The sequence below is a fragment of the Vitis vinifera genome, chromosome 4, assembly GCF_030704535.1.
Source record: "Vitis vinifera cultivar Pinot Noir 40024 chromosome 4, ASM3070453v1".
NCBI lineage: Eukaryota > Viridiplantae > Streptophyta > Magnoliopsida > Vitales > Vitaceae > Vitis > Vitis vinifera.
The window spans coordinates 8,788,754-8,808,625 of NC_081808.1; the positions used below are offsets into that span (position 1 = coordinate 8,788,754).

Below are 19,872 nucleotides of genomic sequence, written 5' to 3' on the forward strand. Positions count from 1 at the left end.
AACCAAGTCTAACCTAAACTTAACTTAATGTTTTTATTATAGTTATTGTATATTATAATATATAATAATATTAATTTTCTTTTTAGATTTTTAAGAAAAAATATCAAACTATACTATATCATTTTTTTTCTTTTTTTAGGAAGATTTATAAATTTAGTTGCTATCTTGATGGATGGATGGATGGATGGATTTATGTTACTTTTTTTTATTAGCAAACATATTTTTCTCTTTTTTTCTATTTTTCAAAACAGTTATCAATCATTCACTTAATTTTTTTTATTTGAAATAATTAGTTTAAACAAGATTAACTTATTCTGATTTTTTTCTCAAATTTTAATTCTCTTCTTTGATTTTAGTATTAATTAGTAGTTGAAATCATATCCCTTTAAGTTTTACTCTTGACAAGTGAAAGGAAGATTGACTGTTGGTTTTAAGTGGTTAACTTCGACAACATTTTTCTTTACTACAAGCTGGAGTTTGGTACCAAAACAACCATTTTAAATATAATTAAATAATAAATATTCAGATAATTTTCCTAACTTTTCCGGTCATTTTCTTGGCCAATTTGAACCTCCTTCTAAAAGTTGACTAGCAATCCAGCAATGAATCATGATAATGCCAAATACCATACCTAGTCAAAATTTGGGACGAGGAACTCTCTGCAGATGAACATATCTTTACCAGAAATGCATCAAAAAATAAGTGAAATTCTTCTTAGTATTTCCAATAAATTTCAGCCAAAAGAAAAAGTAAAATGTAATATTAATAGATAAGCATTATGAAGACCCCCACAGGTAGAAAATTGATGTGTGGCAAGGGCTGCTGGAAAAGCAAAAATTCAGGCAATTGAGAAATCTAAGAGGGTGTTTGGATGTATAAAGTTCTTCAGAATGAAACCATACATAATATCACAGTGAACAATTATTTCAAATGCCATGAAAACGCCGTTGGATGACTTCCTTATAGGAGTTCCTTTTCTGTTACATAGCTTAGAAGAAAAAGCCCATGATGTTTTCTGTTAACATAACATATCATTCACTATAATGTAAATCATACATTCAGGAAATGACCTCATTGTATATCTTCTCTGGAAATCATGATAGCCTCTTCACATTACACTGCCAATTTGTCCAAAAATGGCATGCAAGGCACAAATGACGATAGACTTTAAATCGTGGAAAAAGTTGTATTTTATTATTAAGAGTTTTTGTAAAAAAAAAAAAAATCTTTGTTTCTGGTTTTTGCAGTGAGGGAGGGAACCTCATCAATTTGGGCAAACTATTTTATGATTGTATACATTATTTATGAATATTGTAGGATTATTGCATACCAGAAGATTACCGACTTACCTGTCATACCGGCCTTTTCTTGGACGCTTCGCTTCCAAGTCCAAGCCTGAACCTGGAGACGTACACTATCTGTAGGAGAACAAACTGTGAAAAAGTTCTTGGAGGGGAGGAAAAAAGGAAGAAAGTTGATCAAGACAATTTATAGTAGATGCTAATGGTTGAGAAAGCATGACATTGATTACAAAACTTTCCTAACACGCAGTAACTTTTTTTGTACAGATGCGTATATTCACAGGACACATCATGTCAAGTATTGTTGAAGACATTGTGTCAACTTCTGAAATGTGACAGGCTTTGATACAAATGAGTCCATACCATTCGCGTAACACTCATCTGCACTCTCTGAGAGGGCGTTTGCTGTCATCTGCAGTTTTTACCACTACTTTTGTTAACGGATAGATGCATATATAGATACATAAATGAGATGCAAATAAAAAAAATTTAAAACAAAACAAGTTTCGGTTTGAAAGAAAAATGTAGCCTAACATTATGAAAGTTGAAATTGCTAGCTATTATTGTTCTAGTAATAGCAGTTGTTATCGCAACTCACAACCAAGGTCTTAAACCTTGATATCAGGAAAGAATGGGGATCCATTGACATGAAAGCATCCAGAGACATGTGGGCAGACTTGGAAAAATCTAAACCCTATCTCAGCTGAGAAGTTTACTTTGGATTGTCAGATGTCTCACAGATAGGTTTTTTCATCTTGACCTCACCAAGAGAAAATCTCTCCCATCTACCAGGTTTGTGTGTGAGGATGTGTGCATTTGGTTGTGTGTGCATGCGCAAGTGTATCACTGATAAAACATTATGTTGTTTGGCAAAGCAAAAGATTTAAAGCATCCTTGGATGCAGTCACAAGAAATTTTATCCCATTAAGGTTTGAGCAGAAAACCAGCCTGGACTAGTAAACAATGTATAGGATGATGAACAAATATGCTTCTTTAATGAACTGGATTAAAGTTAAAATTTCAAACTTGAAAATTGCTGTTTCCATCAACCCTATGCCACCTCTGTGGGAACAACCAAATAAGCAAAGATGGCGATGCATGTATAGGTTTCCTCCTAACTCAACAAGAATACAAAAAGCCTATAAAGTTTATGTTAAAATAAATGTGTAACACATGGAGAAAATATCTACAGTTCAATGGAAACTTTACAGATAAAGTAACATATAACAAATCTCAAGTGGTTGTGGGAGCTAAAGTGCTTACCGCAATGATAGGGACCCGCTTTGTGACTGTCATAGAATCGTGGCCATTTGGTAATGAATCTGAAGAACATGTAGATGGCTCAATTCCAGCCTTTACTGCAGCATCCCAATTGCCAGTTTCTTCAAAAGATCGAATTATTCTTGTAGCTTGAAGGCCATCCATCACAGGCATACATACATCCTGCACACAGTATACAGTTTTAGAACTTTTATACTCTTATACACAAGAATTAAAGAGGAGAGAGAGAGAGGCAGAAAGTACAGAAAAACAGAAAATGTGCAATTGTTCACAGATGTTATTTCTCAGCTATTTAATCTTTAAACTGTATTTCTAACCTTCATATAAAGAAGAACATGAGATTTCTTCACAATCCTTGCATAGGAGAAAGAATATCATACAGATAAATAGGGATTTTTCCCATTACAAAACCTTAACACCACTACTAGAATTTTAACCAGGACTGATGAAAATATAGGCATATCTCTGGAATTAAGGGCATTAATCATATTTATGTTCACCAAAGATGAATCACTAGCTCATGATACAAACACATTAGGAACTAACCAAGCATCATCAACCTAAAAACCTCTATTACTTGAGGAAAGCCGTAAGGGATCCATGTCTCTGCAGCAGGAAATCATGTAATATAAAGGAGTATGAAGGAATGTCAATGACAATGTCCAGCATTTGAGGTTCATAAAATACATAGATATTGATGGGATGTCACCATAAAAGAAAAAAGAAAAAAGAAATGTTGGAATAAGTAGTATGAGTTGGAAACTCTGAAACTTGCAATCTCTATAGAAAATCCGCAAAAGTTAGCTAATGAAGAATTTGTAGGCTAAAATATTAAAAATATAAGGCATGCATAAGCATAAACTTGATGCACTTACCATTTAATTTATCATTAATTAAATGAAGTAAAACCCACATAGGTTGTAATAATTCCAACACAAAGAAACATCCCATTTTCTCCCTTTTCTTGACGTGCTCTAAATCTTGAAATGTCCACAAATTGTAACACAGAACATAAATTAATAACTTGTATTAGGTCTCACTAGGTAAACAATGTTGGTAGTAACTAGGATAGATAAAAGGTTTATTTGACCATCTTTTGGAACATCGATAAGAAGTATGCACAAATGGTTCTTGCATAGGTATTAGAAGAGATTTTGCCTTTCCAATTTGCTATATTGCTGCTAGCAACTCTTCAGTCTTCCAATTTACTATTGTCTTGCATGTTTGACACAATCAGAATAAGGCTCATGATCACAATATTTAGTAAATTGTTTACCACAAAGGAATCAGGAAAGTGCAAAGGCAGAAGCAACTGCATATGTTCACATTTCACACTGGTGATAGAGAGATGGAGACACAGAAAGTGCATCTAAAGATAGATTGAGACACACACACAGAGAAGTTTGCCTGCATAACGCACCACCAAGAAGGAAGACGGGTGGAATTTAACAATGCAAAATGATCATTTCAAGGGCTCACCATAACCAAATATTATAAAAATAAAAAAATATTATATCAAAGTGGTTCTTAGATTTGAATATGAATGGTATCAGTAGCTCCCTGGAAATAGGATTAGGAGGATCATGATCCAATATAAGTGAAGAAAATTTATATGGATTATATCTGATACAGCATGATGTCCTTATCTGGAAAGGAACAAAGATGAGTCCTCACTTCCAATAAGAGATAAAGGAAATGGAAAAGGGCTATGCATATCAAAATGATCTCTTAGATTGGATATGAATGGTAAAATTAGCTTATTGCAAATAGGATTAGGAGGTTCAAGATCCAATATTAGATAAAAAATTCATATGGCTTAAATCTGACACAGCATGATGTTTTTATCCGGAAAGAAACAAAGATGAGCTTGGCTTCCAACTAGAGATAAAGAAGGAAATGAAAAGGATATGTGTATCACTCTGGAGGAGAAGGATTTTACTCTACACCTCATCCCTATATCATTCCTTGTTTCATAATCACTGAACATTCAGTGCCTAATCTCCTTTAGTTTTTATTCTAAAATTTAGTATGAGAAGTGTTTTTGATGTGGGAGGAAAGACAAATGGAGGATGCTAAAATTTCAAAACATTCATAAAAATATGATGAATGTTGACAAAAGCTCAAAACATTATTAGGAGACAACTAATATGGACATCATGAACCAAAAGTTCTGGATTGTAGAAATTACCATCAGAATGAGATCATAACTACGGCATTGAACTGCACGAACGGCTTCAATTCCATTATTCACAACATCTATGGTGTGGCCTAACTGCTTCATCATTGACTGGGTCACCATTACATTAATCTTACTATCTTCTACAAGAAGGATCTTAGGCTTTAATGTTGATTTGGGTTCTTCTGGACTGCTGCTAGAAGTGCACTGAGAGCTTCTTTCAGATATCTCCAGCCTTAAACACATCTCTGGAGCCTCACTTGTTTTTCCCATTTCATCAACTTCTTTGCTTACCTTTGAGTGATGAGTTGAACCCGTACTATGATTATGGACTTGACCATTGGCTTCATCTTGACATTTTTTGCCTCTACTAACTGCATTATCATTATCAGGCTCTGCATTGTGCCTTAACAAACTTTCAGGTTCAGATAATGTCTCTGCAGCATCAACTACTGAACATGTGTCTTCAAGAGATGTCATCTCTTTTGATGTGACCTTATTGAATGGGAAAGAATAGGAATCATCTGAGAGCCCATTGAGTTTATGTAAGCTATCATACCCAATATTATTTGGTGGTAGTTTTTGGGTCCTGCCAGATCCACCAGAAGAGAATAGTGAACCCAGAGTGCGTGGGTGGAATTGAAAAAATCCAGCATTTTTATCATCGGTTGAGGCATCGTCATCAGCCATATCTGAGAGTTCATCAGGATCATCCGAATGATCACTTATCAGTGAGACCTTATAAGGTAGAATAAAAGTAAAAGTAGACCCAGAGTGCTCTCTGCTGGACACAGTCATATGCCCCCCCATCAGCTCAACCTATTCCAAAAACGTAGAAGCATTAGGAGCATATTAGGAGTGCCAAAAGCATATCCCTACAGTACAACTTTGGATCAAATTTGTGAAACCTAGAACATATTAAAAGTGAAATGGAAAACCAACATTAATTGACAGCTACTATGGCTCACCAATTGTTTGCAGATTGCCAAACCCAATCCTGTCCCACCATACTTGCGAGCATGATCTGCACTGACTTGCATGTATTTTTTAAATAAAGTAGGTAAGGCATGTTCTGTCACACGACAAAGAAAAACATAATGAGTACTCTTTCGATAACAAGCACTATAAAAGAAAAGGAAAAAAAATGGAAAAGGTACTTATAAGATTCAACATCTTCATGAAATAAATGGCATTTACAAAAATCACCTGGTATTCCAATTCCAGTGTCATATACATCACATCGTATCCACACAGTTGTCTCAAGTGGGTGAGAGTTCTCTTTATCTTCCTGCTTTGAATCATCATGATTAATGGGGTCTATAGGCTCATCATTAAGTGCATGATTCTGAGTATGAGAACCTTTTGAAGTGCAGCTAGACTGAGATGGGGATAAACATTTCTCTTCTTTAGGTATATTTGCTGAAACTGTTGACTGATCATCAATGAACATTTGAGGACCTCCTTCTCCATTTCCAGAGGATGGCTCTGGTATCACATAAAGGTTTATTCCAACTTTTCCTTCATGGGTAAACTTCACTGCATTGCTGCAGGGAATAGAAACTCATTAATATGAAACACATATAGAAGATATTCCTAATGAATACAAGCAAAAAGGTGCAACAAATTTGATAGGCATTATGCATGGTACAAGTTTATTTGCAACTAATGTTTATAGTTGCAACTTGCAAGTTGCAAGATAATCATTCCAAATAACTCGGATGCTATTTAAGTTTCTTTGGTAAGCAAATGTTTAAATGGTACATAGCAAATTGATGTGGTTCAAGACTCCAGAGAAAGAATTATAAACCCTGTCATACTGTTCCATAACATCTCCGCTGTTACTGTTTTACAATTTAATCCACCATGTTTATGTCACAAGTCCAGAGAAGCAAATAATTTTTGGGATTAATCCTTGATGTGGGTGTTTCTCCCCACTATAACTATTAAAGCCACCAATTTGATTCAGAAGATTTAACATATCAAGAAATGGGCCAATTATGTATTAACTATACCTCACTAAAATGTATTCTATGATCTCACAGCACTGAAGAAACAGTAGACCACTTTATCCATTATGGTTTAATTCTGTGGGCGTTGTAATATCCAAACCCTTTTACATAGGATCAATCCAAGATAATGAAATGGTTACTTTTAGGATTCTTCTTTTCATCAATTTCATAGTTCTCTCATTTCTACACCTACATTTATGAAAGCTGTACTTCCTAGATCCTCACTCCTGCTTAACAGAAGTGTAAAGTTGACTCCTGCTCTACATTCATCAACAATAGCTATATCATTAGCAAAAAGCATATACCAGGAACTCTTCTAGAATATCCCCAGAAAGTTCATCCATAAACAATTCAAAGAGAAAAGGACGACATTAAAAGCTATTTTTACTGTCTAGCCAAAATGCAAATGGCTAGGAGTTTATTTTGTAATCTGTCATACTGAATAAGATATAGATAAAATCTGCAGAATCATAAGCCCTACAGAATTAGTACCTAATCAAGTTGGTGAGAATTTGTCGAATCCTTAGGACATCTCCAGTGACCTGAAATTGATAAATGAAAGTCATCAATTAGTACATAAGATTCTCTAATAGGTTTGCAGATATGAATATGAATATCTCCTCTTACTAGGACATATATCGAGGAGAAAAAAAATTCATAAATTAGATTTGATTTACTATAAAAACATCATAGAAAGACAGGAAAATCATAGATAATGCTGCAGACCAGGTCTATCTAAATATTTCATGTTCATATAAATTATGAGAAACTGTTTAGTAATATAGTGAAGTTCTCACCTCAAGAGGAACGTCATCCGCAACATGTCCTTCCAAGGTCAGTATCTTTTGCAATGACGCAGCAGCAGTTTGGAGTACATGCTTTACTACCTCTCTTGGCCGGAATTTTGTAGCTTCCAACTTCATAACTCCTAAAATAAATGGAAAGGACATTTCAAAATCCTAGAAATTTTAAAAATCCTAGTTACATAACATCTCTGACTTTAGCAATTATTGTATTCAACAACTAAGGACAGAAATGAAAAACTTGGAAATGAACTTGAGTGTCAAACCTGATTCAATCATGGGAAATCTTGATTGCCATAATTGTATCAGTAAGAATTTATATTAATATCAAAAAGACTAAAACTTCAAGTTGAAAGACAATAAACACTGGTAAATCATAGCATCAAAAAAGGAAAGAATTTCAAACCTGACTCAACCTTGGAAAGATCAAGGATGTCATTTATAAGTTGAAGGACCAAATCTCCTGAAGATAGCATGACATTCAATAGTTGTCGTTGGTGCCGGTCAAGGTTTGTAGTGGCAAGAATTTCAGCAATGCTAACAACCCCAGATAGAGGAGATCTTATCTCATGAGACATGGTGGCTAGCATCTGTTTTGCTCGCATTGTCTCCTCTGGAAGAAGCATAAAATGTAAAACTGAATAAATTTGGAGCTCCTAGACCTGATTGAACAGAAATCAATAACCACTCAAATTTCACCGTGTAGATGAACCTGTTATATGAATTGTTTTGTTCAATTCTGTTTCCTTGGCTTTTTGTACAGCTATCTCCTCTCGAATTTTCATCATCTTTTCTCTTTTCCTTACCTGTGCAAAATCAGGAAGACAATATATTATTTCTCTTTTATAAAAACAAAGACCACCCATTTACTCTTAGATGAAAAAACAAATGAAATCTTACAGTTAAAAGAAAGAGGCAAAAATTTACAAGAAAACAGAAGGACAAGAATTAAGTAGCACCCCTAGTGATCTTGCAAGAGGTCTTCCATTGATAAAAACTAGAGACCCATAATTACACCATTACTTGATGCAGAAAGAAATAGATTACTTGATAGACACAGCATCCATCCTTCTCTGTTGAAAATGATCAAACTATCCTTCATCTTGTCCTTAATTGATGCTATATCTGGCTTCCTAGAAATGGATGCATAGCTTATTCTCAAATTACAAGTTTTTAACTCATCCATCTTCACATTCTCATTTCAGCTATGCTAATTTGCTGAACATACTTTTCCTTATTTCCCAACATTCTAAAGGTGGATCTTGAAGCTATCTTGCAAAATTTCAAATTAATGGATACTAAGGATCAAACAACACTCCAGAAGCAGTCCTTCCCTTTAACCATCCTATTCCATAACTATTTCCCCATTTCTACACATGATTTTACTGAAAGTACACTATACATAATTATAGTCCAACTTATCCATAAATCTTTACGTTCTAAAATTATCTCCATAGTTATATTAAAAATTAATCCTTATTCTAGTCTCATCAAATAAAAAAACCATAGGACCTAAGCTTGTACTAAATAAAAAGGAAAGGGTGCAATCCCAACCATTGATGAAGATCTAGCCTAGTTAGGAATTTAAATCTCTTCCCCTACAACTTCTATAAAATTAGTTAATGCTCCATCAGAGATGTCTATCATCAAATCAATATATCAACTAGCTACCACTGTCTTTTCTAAACTCCACTTCCATCTCTAGGGAATTCAATAGTATGGTTCTTACAAGCCAAAATATTATGTGAATATCTCCCTTCTTCTCTCTAAACCTTTCCACCAATCATCTAAATGAGTAAATAGCTTCAATGGTTAATCTCCCTGACATAAAACCAAAATGGAATTCTGATAAACTTGTTTCATGGCTTAGTTTTTTTACTCCCATAGTTTCAGAGTAACCAATGAGCTTGGTTCCACTGCAGTTTGTAAAAGTTTAAATATTTCCTTCTAAGAACATTCTTTGTGCAATATTTGACTCATCAAAAGACAATTGGCAATTCAAGAAAGAAGTAATCTACAATGTGCAAGAGGATACTTTGCAAAGTTTTTTTTTTCAGGGAAGAGAGCAAAACAGGCTTTTTGAAAGATCAAATAAAAATAAAAAATAACTCATCTAACTTGAAGATCACTATTATAATTAAACAATGTCTAAGGAAGGGTCATCACAGTCATACCTTGGGTTTATTGGGCACCATAGGAAATCAAAACATGTAGGATAAAAGGAACCTGTTTACCCCAAAGGGTGTATTCAAATGAAAATTTGTACAGAAGATATGTTCCCAAGTGAAATACTTATGAAGGACCTTAATAACAGGATTTAGCCTTAAAGAACTCAGTACAAAGTCAGGTGAAGTTAGCTGCCTTATCTAGCAAAACTGAACTCGGTAGAGTTAGTTGGAGTTAGCTGCCTTATCTAGCAAAACCTGGATTAGGTATCTCTTTCACAAAATTCAATTGAGTTTTATGTCATTAAATATGAAGAATAAACACAATGGAATTTCTAAATTAAAGGGACAAAAGAATAGGAATTAGATATAGGAGATGGGATTCTGAGAGGTAATAGACATCGGCTGTAGGATATAAAGTGACATTAGAAACAAACTATTTCCCTAAACTAGTTTTGCAAGCCTGCAAATTTTCTAGCTCTTAGATTTTCCAGTTTTGAATGAGTGCCCTGCTCTCTTATTGAGTCTTTAAATATTCTTAAAATATGAAAGCAAATAACTGTTTAGCTTCATTTCAGAACTTCCAAGAGGTCCCCATTTCAGATGGGCATACTTTCCTGAAACTCAGGTGTTCCAAAACTTGTATGAACATTAAGGTTATTCCTATATTTGAATTTCACAATAAAAACAAATGGCCTATGGACAAAGAAAAATCAATACTGGTAAAACATGAAGCATGAAAATAAAACTTGAATGTAACCAATTCCATGATTTTAGGGACGGCCATTCCTCAACAATCAATAATTTCTCGTACATTTAACCGAATTAGTTATGCTTCCCAGATTCATTAAAATCCATGATTGAAACAAAAACTAGTGAACCTTGTTCTTTTGGAAACCACTGTTGCTGATCAAGCTACAAATGCAATATAGAACCATCCCTCACCAAAAAAAAAACAAAAACAAAAACAAAAAAAAAAAAAAAAGAAGGAAAGAAAGAAAAAAAATTACATAAGGCCATGAAAATCTAAACAGAAGCTCAGTATTGAAAGATAGTTCACCTGATCAGTCACATCCATCCCCATGTAGTTCACACCAATTGTATCACCTGCCTTGCTAAAGACAGGTTCCACATAAATCAAAAATGTCTTTGAACCAAATAATTCAGTCTCGAATGTAATTTCCCTTTTTGCAGGCAATCCTCGTTCCAAGACCTCTTTCTTGAATTCCTGAGATTCCTTCACACCAGCACCAGTAAAAATCTCCACGTCTGTTTTTCCTATGATGTCCTGAAAAAACATCAGTGAAATTGAGGAATGTCTCTGGAACTTGATGCAAACAATTCTTTGAAGAAGGAAAAGAAATAAAAAACATACTTCAAAGCAGAAGAAATTCTCAGGGTTGGATGGATAACAGTTACTAAAGATGCAACTTGCAGACAGAAATATAACTTACAGTAATCTTATCAGGAGTTAGATAAAAATTTTATTGGCAAGTACTTACCTCCTCTTGCAAACTTGGGAAATGATTATAGATGAAACGATACCGCAGCTCTTTATCCTGAAAAAAAGATTATGGATGACTGAGTCCCTTATAATTACAAGATTGCATCCACAAAGATTCTAGTTATAGAAACAATAAAAATGGAGAGCATTAAATTAAGGTATGCATTTAGATCCAAGATACCAAAGGAACAGGTATGTAGCATTGGTGAAGTTCCTCATTCAATAATGATGAGTTTTTGAAGTAGTACTTTAATCTCCAAAAGACTAGTCAAGACATGTAAGCAACCACATGCATGGTAACCTACCTACTTCATTGATTGGGTGTGAATGTGTGATGAATAGCTTTGCAGTTGCCACCAAGTATCACTGCTCACTTAGGGACGTTGGTAAACAACTAGTCACCTCTACATACCCTACCTTGACCACACTGATCCATTTATAAGTCACCTATGTAAACCATCATCTTAACTACACTGATCCATTTTAAGTAAATTCCTAAAGGTTCATAATTTGAAGACGCCAGACAAAATACAACAATTGCAAGCATCGATTAAAATATCAATAAATACAAATATATTGGTACTTGGATTTTATTGATATATCGGAAATATCGGAGAAATATCAGTGGATATTTTGACAAAAATATCGATGAGGTGAAAATTATTCAAAATTCACAAGAATGTTTGAAAAAACTCCAAAAAAATAAATGATAAAATAAGAAAGTAATGCTAATTCTTTATAAAAATTTGATAAATATTATCTTTAATCATACATATAATATTTATCAAATTTTTATAAAAAATTATCATAAATTCCTTTAATATATTTATATTCATTTATTTTAAAAATTAAAATACTTTTATTAAAACATATTTTATTATATTTTAAATAAAAAATTAAATTGATTTATATAAAATATTTTATTTGAGATTTGAATACTAAAAATTTATTACAAGTGACAATTTTTCTATTAACATTAATTTATTGAAATAATTAAAATTATTACTAATTTATCTTATCAAATTAATTTTAATTTATAGAATACTAGGACTTCATTAATTTTTTTATATTATAGCAATTTTTGAGTAAAATTATATTTTTAATATTTTAAAATAAAAACATTTAAAATTAGATAAAATTAAACGGATTAAAAAAAAAGAATGAAGTGATAGTAATTTTTTAAAATAGCATTAATGAGATAAATATAAAAAGTAGTTAAAATAAAATGATAATATAGATTTAAAATAAAAAATAAATTAAAAATGAATAATTAAAAAATAAAAAAAGATAAATATTTAAAAAAAAAAAAAGCTTTTAAAAAAAATCTCCAATATTTCCAGATATATCGGCGATATATCCGATATATTTGTCAATATATCCCATATATTCGTCAATATATCCTATATATCGCCGATATATCCTATATATCGCCGATATATCTCCAATATTTTGATAGGCTTCCTCCGTTTTATCGGTTCCAAACCGATATTTCGGCTTTCCCGATATTTTTCCAATATTCCTCCCATCCGATAATCAATGCTCAATATCCTTTCAGGGTCATCCGATATTCGATATATCGGCGAAATATCGTCGATAAAAACCGATTTTTCAATCCATGATTGCAAGCAAAGGAAAAAGTTCTCCAAAGACCCATAACAGAGGAAAAACAGCAATTAAATGAAAACATTACAACTCATAACCATTTTTCTGTGAAGCTGATTTATCATAGATTGACCTTGAAATTGATAATATAACAACAAAATTAATCATGAATCTTGTGCTATTAATCAAGGGTAAGCAGTCCAAATAATAGCTGGCCATTATACAATTATTGTAACAGCAACTTTGAATTTTTAAAGTAAAACTAGAAATTGCGTCAAATATACTCCAAGGAAGCACTCAACTATCACCCACTAGATACACATCATATAAGAGTAAAAATAATCATTCATGTGATCAATTATGTGCTCTCCCAAAGATCAGAAACTAATTACTAACAGCTTAGGCACATTTGATTTTATGAATTTAGAATCTATCAAGGATTCAAGCTACAAATGACTTCCTGCTTTTAGAATTATCTAATACTTAGATGTTAAAAGATATGATATACTGCAATAAATATATCCTTGTGCATGAATTAAATATGACTAACTGAATTGCATTTAATCAAGGACATAGAAAATAGCACACCTACACCAACACAAAGGCAATCCAGAAACAAAGATTAGCACAAGCAATTTAGAGGCTAATAACCACTACTATTATAGTAATGAAGCCTGTGGAAGGAAGCAGTTCTAATAATTCAAAATTCAATATAAACTTATAAAATTTCAAGAATTAATTCTTCCCCAGTAACCAAATTATAGTTAAAGTTGAAGTTTAAACCATTGAATAATTTGATACATCTGGATTTGAACTCCCCTGAATGGGTTCTATTTCCAGATTGAGTAAAGTTCAAAATAAAGTTTCAACACCTTGTCACAGGATCGATGAATAATGATAATATAAAAAGTAACATGATACTTCTGGATTTGAACTCCCCTGAATCAATTCTATTTCCAGATTGAGAAGAGTTCAAAATGAAGTTTCAACTCACTGTCACAGGATTGATGAATAATGATACTATAAAAAAGTAATATTGCAATATATTAATGACAGAAAGAAAATGATAGGAAATTGTCAATTTTTGTTCCAATAGAACAATACTAGATTGAAAAGACAGAAAAAGGGGGACCTCAAAAGTTAACACAAGCAAAAATTATTAAAAGACAGGTGAACTTAAGTGCTAGACTAATAAAATTGATGAACTTTGGCAATGAGCATAATTTACAACAAGATGTGATTTATCATTTTAACGCAATGAAGAAGCTCTGAGAAAGAACCAAAATGGAGAAATATTAAGCAAGCAAGCAGCCAGAGGGTTCTTGGGCCATTAGGCTAATATTTATCAGAGTCATATCACAATTTCTCACAAGATAATTACAGTAGAAGGAACTTTAATCTCATATAAAGACAGGTGATAACAACTTCAATCAGGAGACATTCTTTGACAGAAAATGCCAGGGAAAATTGCTGAAATGATTTTCCAATTTTCAGAATTCATGGAGCATTTATGCAAGAAGAGGAAAGACAATTACACCAGAATAACCATAAAAAAGATCCAAAAATGGTAGTGCAAGAGCAGCAAGCGCATATATTTGATAGTGGCTTCTTTCATCCTCTAGTCAATTCTCACACCCAGGTTGACAACCATCAAAAAAAATTTTAAGAGATAAATTCAGAAGTACAACTATTTTGTTGGGTACAAGCAATTCATCTCTTGGAAAGAATATTGGATCAAGTGACTTAATAAACATTGTACATCCCACTGGAGGCATGAAAACGTTTGTATATAATAAAAAGGTTCTTATATTGCACAATATTGCACTTGACAGTTTCTTTTGCTCTATGGACAGGAAAGTATACACATGGAAGTATAGTTTTGGGTAGAGGAAGAGGAGGGTGTCATGTTTATTCTCTGTGTGTGTATGTATGTTAGCCATTTTCTTACATTAATTTAATCTAGATGTGAACACATTCTACTCTGTTTCTTTGCCCATGCCATTCATATTGTAGCAATCCATGCTGTTTTGAGTTTTTACAATCACAAATCCCACATTAGGAGGATAAAGTTATATAATCTTTCTTCCAGAATTTCTGTCTGTTGCCTACATTAGTTATACGAAAAACAGAAGGAAATAAATTATACAAAATACAAACAAATCCCACATTAGGAGGATAAAGTTATATAATCTTTCTTCCAGAATTTCTATGTCTGTTGCCTACATTAGTTATACGAAAAACAGAAGGAAATAAATTATACAAAATATGCAAAAACATAAAGATCACATGGGAATTCAAGAAGCTTATGCAGGATAATTATCTATTTATGTTAATCCACTAAGTTCATTTTACACATTGCATCATGAAATCATTATACAAGACAGAAACTATCATTGAGTAATCAAGTCTGCCACAGCTAACAGAGAAATATAGCATGTATATTCATGTTGGGATAGCATCAGGTTCACTTAATGTGACAATTAAAATTTCTTATGAACTTGGTTTCTATTTATTGTGGTATTACATCTTCTGATTTTTATATAAAATTGCATCTAGCCAGCCAAACAAAGACCTCAGTGTGAAAGAATTCCTTCCTCTTTACTTAACTTACAAGCCACTGATAGTCTGATCAACTTCCAAATCATCTAAGCTTTTCAGGAAGCCCATAAGCCTGAAGTTAACTCATCAAATGAGGAAGAGAACAATTCAAATAGTGCAAGTTGTTTAAAAGCTTTTCAATCTCAACAACCCAAATGCCATAAACCAAAGAAACAACATTACATTATTGCAAAGAAGTGCAACAAAAGATTCATATTATCTCTGGAATGGGTTACCTGATGGCCAATAACAACAGGTGCATTCTGTAGAACGAAATGTAAGAAATTATCTGCTCTTTTCAGAATCTGGGACAGTTCCTCCACTGGGGATGACTGCCTTTCCAGACTTTTTATGCTTTCCTGCACCTTCTCCATAAGCATATGCTCTCTCTGGACACTTGCCTCTAACAATTTCTCTAAATGCACAGCTCGCTGCTTCCAGTATATGACAGTGTCATATTCAGCATCTATTTCAAGTCTTTTATTTTGAACAACAACACTATTTCTCCTCCGTGGAACTTCTTGCCATATATCATAAATGCCATCCAGTATAGAAATTGGACGTTTGTCACCACCATATCTTTCTTCAACAAATCGATGCTCCTCCAATATCTCCAATTTCTTGAGCTCAACTTCCTGCCTTTGTCTGCTTAGATTGTCGAGCTCTTCTTTAAGAAGGCGCACAGCATTTGCCTGCTTATACTCCCAATTCTTTACGAGATATGCTAGCTGAGAGGATCCCTTCTCACTGTAATTGGTTAGCTCTAAAAGGCGCTTAAAATCGACTATAGAAGGCTCCTCAACAATATTAACCTCTTCCAACATATCTTGATCTGCTCCTGGCCTATCCATATTGAATTGGTTTCCAGCATCATTCCCAATGTCTTCAGGCCACATAGAGTGGAGGACCTCAACATCCATTTCCTCAATGTTATCATTCTCCATCTCACAAACCATGAAAACAACTAATTTTGTACACCCAATCTCACATATACAACATACATGAAAATAAAAATGATTCTAAAACTGAGTTTGAAGCTTGATTATGTGCCTCTGGGCTAGGTCTGAGTTGATTCTAGGTTCCAGAATACTAGAGAAGACCTGAGGACATAAAAAGTTTCCAGAGTTTCTGTTTTATGACCTGCATGAGAAAAAGAAAAAGGGGAAAAAAAATGGGGAATGATGTCATACATCAATATTTAAAAATTAAAAATGCAGATCACTTAACATAAACAATATATGATACCACACAATTTTTTAACAGTGAAGAATGTGCAAAATCAGGTGGTTATATCATGAAATCAAATTAAGCTCTAATTGTCATTAACATAATGGTGATAGTTATGAAACAAGAATTCCTCAGTTTCAAATGTCCACCTAGACCTACGTCTGTTAATTCTTAAAAGGCAAACCCTATGATCAGGAACTTACTTCCCAAATAGAAGTGCACAAACTGAAAACTACAAATCAATTCCAACAAAGCCAACCCATTTAAAATGGAAAAAAAATAAATATATGGGATAGAGATTAATGAAGCTTAAGAACAGCATGCTAGCAGCTAGCTGTCTTGAACAAGCTGTTCCTCTGGAAAAGGCCATAAATGATCAATTTCTGACGTTTACTCTAAATTCAAATAATCCATCTTCAATGAAGCAAGTACAGATCCCACAGGAACAAGAACATAGCAATAATTATCAGGGAAGCATCATTGATTGTGGAATAATAAAATGGCCTATTTGGCCGTCGGTAAGATTTATAGGAAAGAGGAAAATAAATTATGAAAGTATTTAACTGTTACATGTCACTATCATGAAGATGTCTTTGTTTTGTAAAACTGAGTTGCAAAATCCAAAAAAAAAAAAAGTTCCAAACTAGAATTTTTGTAGATAAAGGACTGATTAAACATAAAACTAAATATCAATTTCTTTCCAAATGTGGAAAAAAAAAAACAAAACAAAAAAACAAGAACAAGAGTGAAAAAATCACCACGCCTCAAAAGAAAACTGAAATCAATGATTATATCGCATTCAAACGATGGGGAAAAATTAAATTGAAAAAAAAATGGGGAAAAAAGCTTATAAAATTTAATAGACTTTAAATTCTGGAGATTCTCAATTTCCAACAAAAGGTTGCAAACAAAAATCAGAGATTCCCGCGCAATCAGAATAAGAAATGACAAACCGAAGATGTGCAGGTCAACAAATTCAGTAAATATCCAGAATTCGTATCAAATTCTGTCATTTTTAAAATGAAACAAAGGCATTAAACTACCTTTTGCATTGAAAGAAAAACTGAAAATCAAAATTCACTGAAAATTTGAAATAAAAAATAAAAATAAACAGATTCAAAACATCATGGTTCTCTAGAAAAAAAAAATCTGCCATTAAAAAAAGCCTGAAGTCACTGAATTACTTCACATTCAATAAAATCGAATTCAATCCAAACTCAACACACCAGACCAGAGATCCAGCCACCACCGAAAGAACGACTCAAAACACAACCGGAAGTCAAACAATTCGACCAACACCAATGCAATGTAATCACACCATAATTCACAAGACAGAAAAAATTCGGATAAAACCTCACTTTTTGAGATTCAAAGCCACCAAACGACAACTCAACTGTAAGTCTCGGAATTTATGCTCCTTTTCCTCTCTAGATCTGAAGCACTGAGAAGTCAAAGCCTTATTGCAGAATTTAGAGAGAAGCTAGAGAGAGGAAGTAGAGAGAGAGAAACTGCATGTGACTGAAAGCAAAAACAAAAATGTGTGTGGAGAGAAGAGAACTCTCTTAAGAAGCCATGTGCTCTGAGTTTTTTTTTCCCCTTATTTTTTTAAAACACTCCTTTGTTTCTCCGTTACCTCCGAGTTCCTCCGTTTCCCGCAAAACTTTCTCGAGAAACGAATTCAATTCTTCCAATCACACTCTCATTGCAGAGCTTTTAGAGAGAGAAAGAGAGGAGAGAGACAGCAAGGGCATTTTGGAAATTTTCATTTTTTAAAAAACATAAAAATGGTCGACGAAGTGTCTGTTGTTCCCCGCCCTTTGGGTGGTGACGTGTTGGGGAGGGCAGAGCGAGTGGAGTTGAGTCGCGTGGCGGGAGTGTGAGGCTCTCTCTCTCTTCTTCGCATCTACTGCACCTTGTGAGGAAAGTAGAGAGAAAGGGTCTGCGGGGAATCTTATTTATAAGCTCGATTGCGAACATAGGTTAGTTTAATTAATTAACTTTTGCTGGTACTTAAGGTTTGGGTGAGTTAGATTTTAACCATGGTTAAATTATGTCTAATGCTTTTTAGACCCATCGCCCTTGATCATGTTGACCGTGGCTCGAATCAACGGTCCACAATTATTTTTTAGTTATATCATTAGCTACATAGTGAATAAGGTCCCCTTTTACTTCTACATGAAGTCTAAAAACTTTTAATTTTTTATTCAAATAAAACATCTTACAATAATATTTAATTTTAAAAAAAATTATATATTTACAATAAAAAATAATAAAATAAATTTTTTTTAAAAAGACCAATTTCCTGATGTAAAGTTGTTATGTTGACAGATGTATATATTGTATTCCAATAAACGTGTAGATGGATGATGGTCTTTTAATTATATTGTAGATGCTCCCATGGAGTGGTTGGTATTCTAATTAAATGTGTATTATTTTAGTACATCCCAAAAGAAAATTAACCAAAATATATATACAGAGAGAGAAAGAGTTTTGGTTTTATTTATTTATAAATAAATAAATAAAGGGGACAGTGACCATAGTTTATACAAGTGAACAACTCAGCCATATTCTCCCCTCATCGATCTGGCATTTGGGCTTTGTCTATTACATATCTAATTCCCCATGTGACAGAGCATGCATGCGTGCCACGTCATTGATAGCGTGCAACGTGGCAGGTGAAGAGTTGCGATACGTGGCAAGGGGCTTTTATAAAAGTGGGAATTTGGCTGGGCTTGCCTGCCAGGTAACATTGGTTCATCAGAGGTTTCAAATATTAGGTGAAATGATGAAGAGCATAAGCCAAGTCGACGTTTACAATTCAAAGCAGAAGAAAATGGTCCCGGAGGAGTCAATTTACAGATGGGGATGCCACGCTTCTCCAATTATCCATTGTTTTATGGCAGAGATAATGTTTTTTTTTTTTGTTTTTTTGGTAAAAATCAAAATTTAAGTTAAAATTATGATTTGTAAAGAGTGTTTTATTAAATACTAAATAATATTTTGAATTAAAATATTTTTTTTGAAAAATAATATTTTCTTTACTTTTATTTTAGACTTTTTTTAGGTTAATATGAATAATTTTTAACATATATTGTTTATTTTTTAAATTATGTAGTATGTTTAATAATTCTAGTTATAAAAACTTTTTGATAATGTGTTAGTGAAGTTAACCTGCGAGATTTTTCAGTATTCTTAGTTTTAAATTT

General features: G+C 33.1%; 1 protein-coding gene across 1 annotated transcript; it reads right to left on the bottom strand.

Moving 5' to 3' along the window:
• Nucleotides 1-1,466: 1,466 nt before the first annotated feature.
• Nucleotides 1,467-18,560, bottom strand: LOC100262281 (histidine kinase 5). Its single transcript, XM_002271707.5, has 13 exons — nucleotides 18,025-18,560; nucleotides 15,676-16,579; nucleotides 11,238-11,294; nucleotides 10,796-11,023; nucleotides 8,283-8,376; nucleotides 7,977-8,183; nucleotides 7,565-7,695; nucleotides 7,260-7,309; nucleotides 5,965-6,302; nucleotides 5,727-5,830; nucleotides 4,771-5,577; nucleotides 2,565-2,744; nucleotides 1,467-1,713 (listed from the first exon to the last, which is right to left on the bottom strand). Exons 2-13 carry the CDS (start codon nucleotides 16,393-16,395, stop codon nucleotides 1,591-1,593), a joined length of 3,039 nt encoding a protein of 1,012 aa, XP_002271743.2. The 5' UTR covers nucleotides 16,396-16,579; nucleotides 18,025-18,560; the 3' UTR covers nucleotides 1,467-1,590.
• Nucleotides 18,561-19,872: the final 1,312 nt, after the last annotated feature.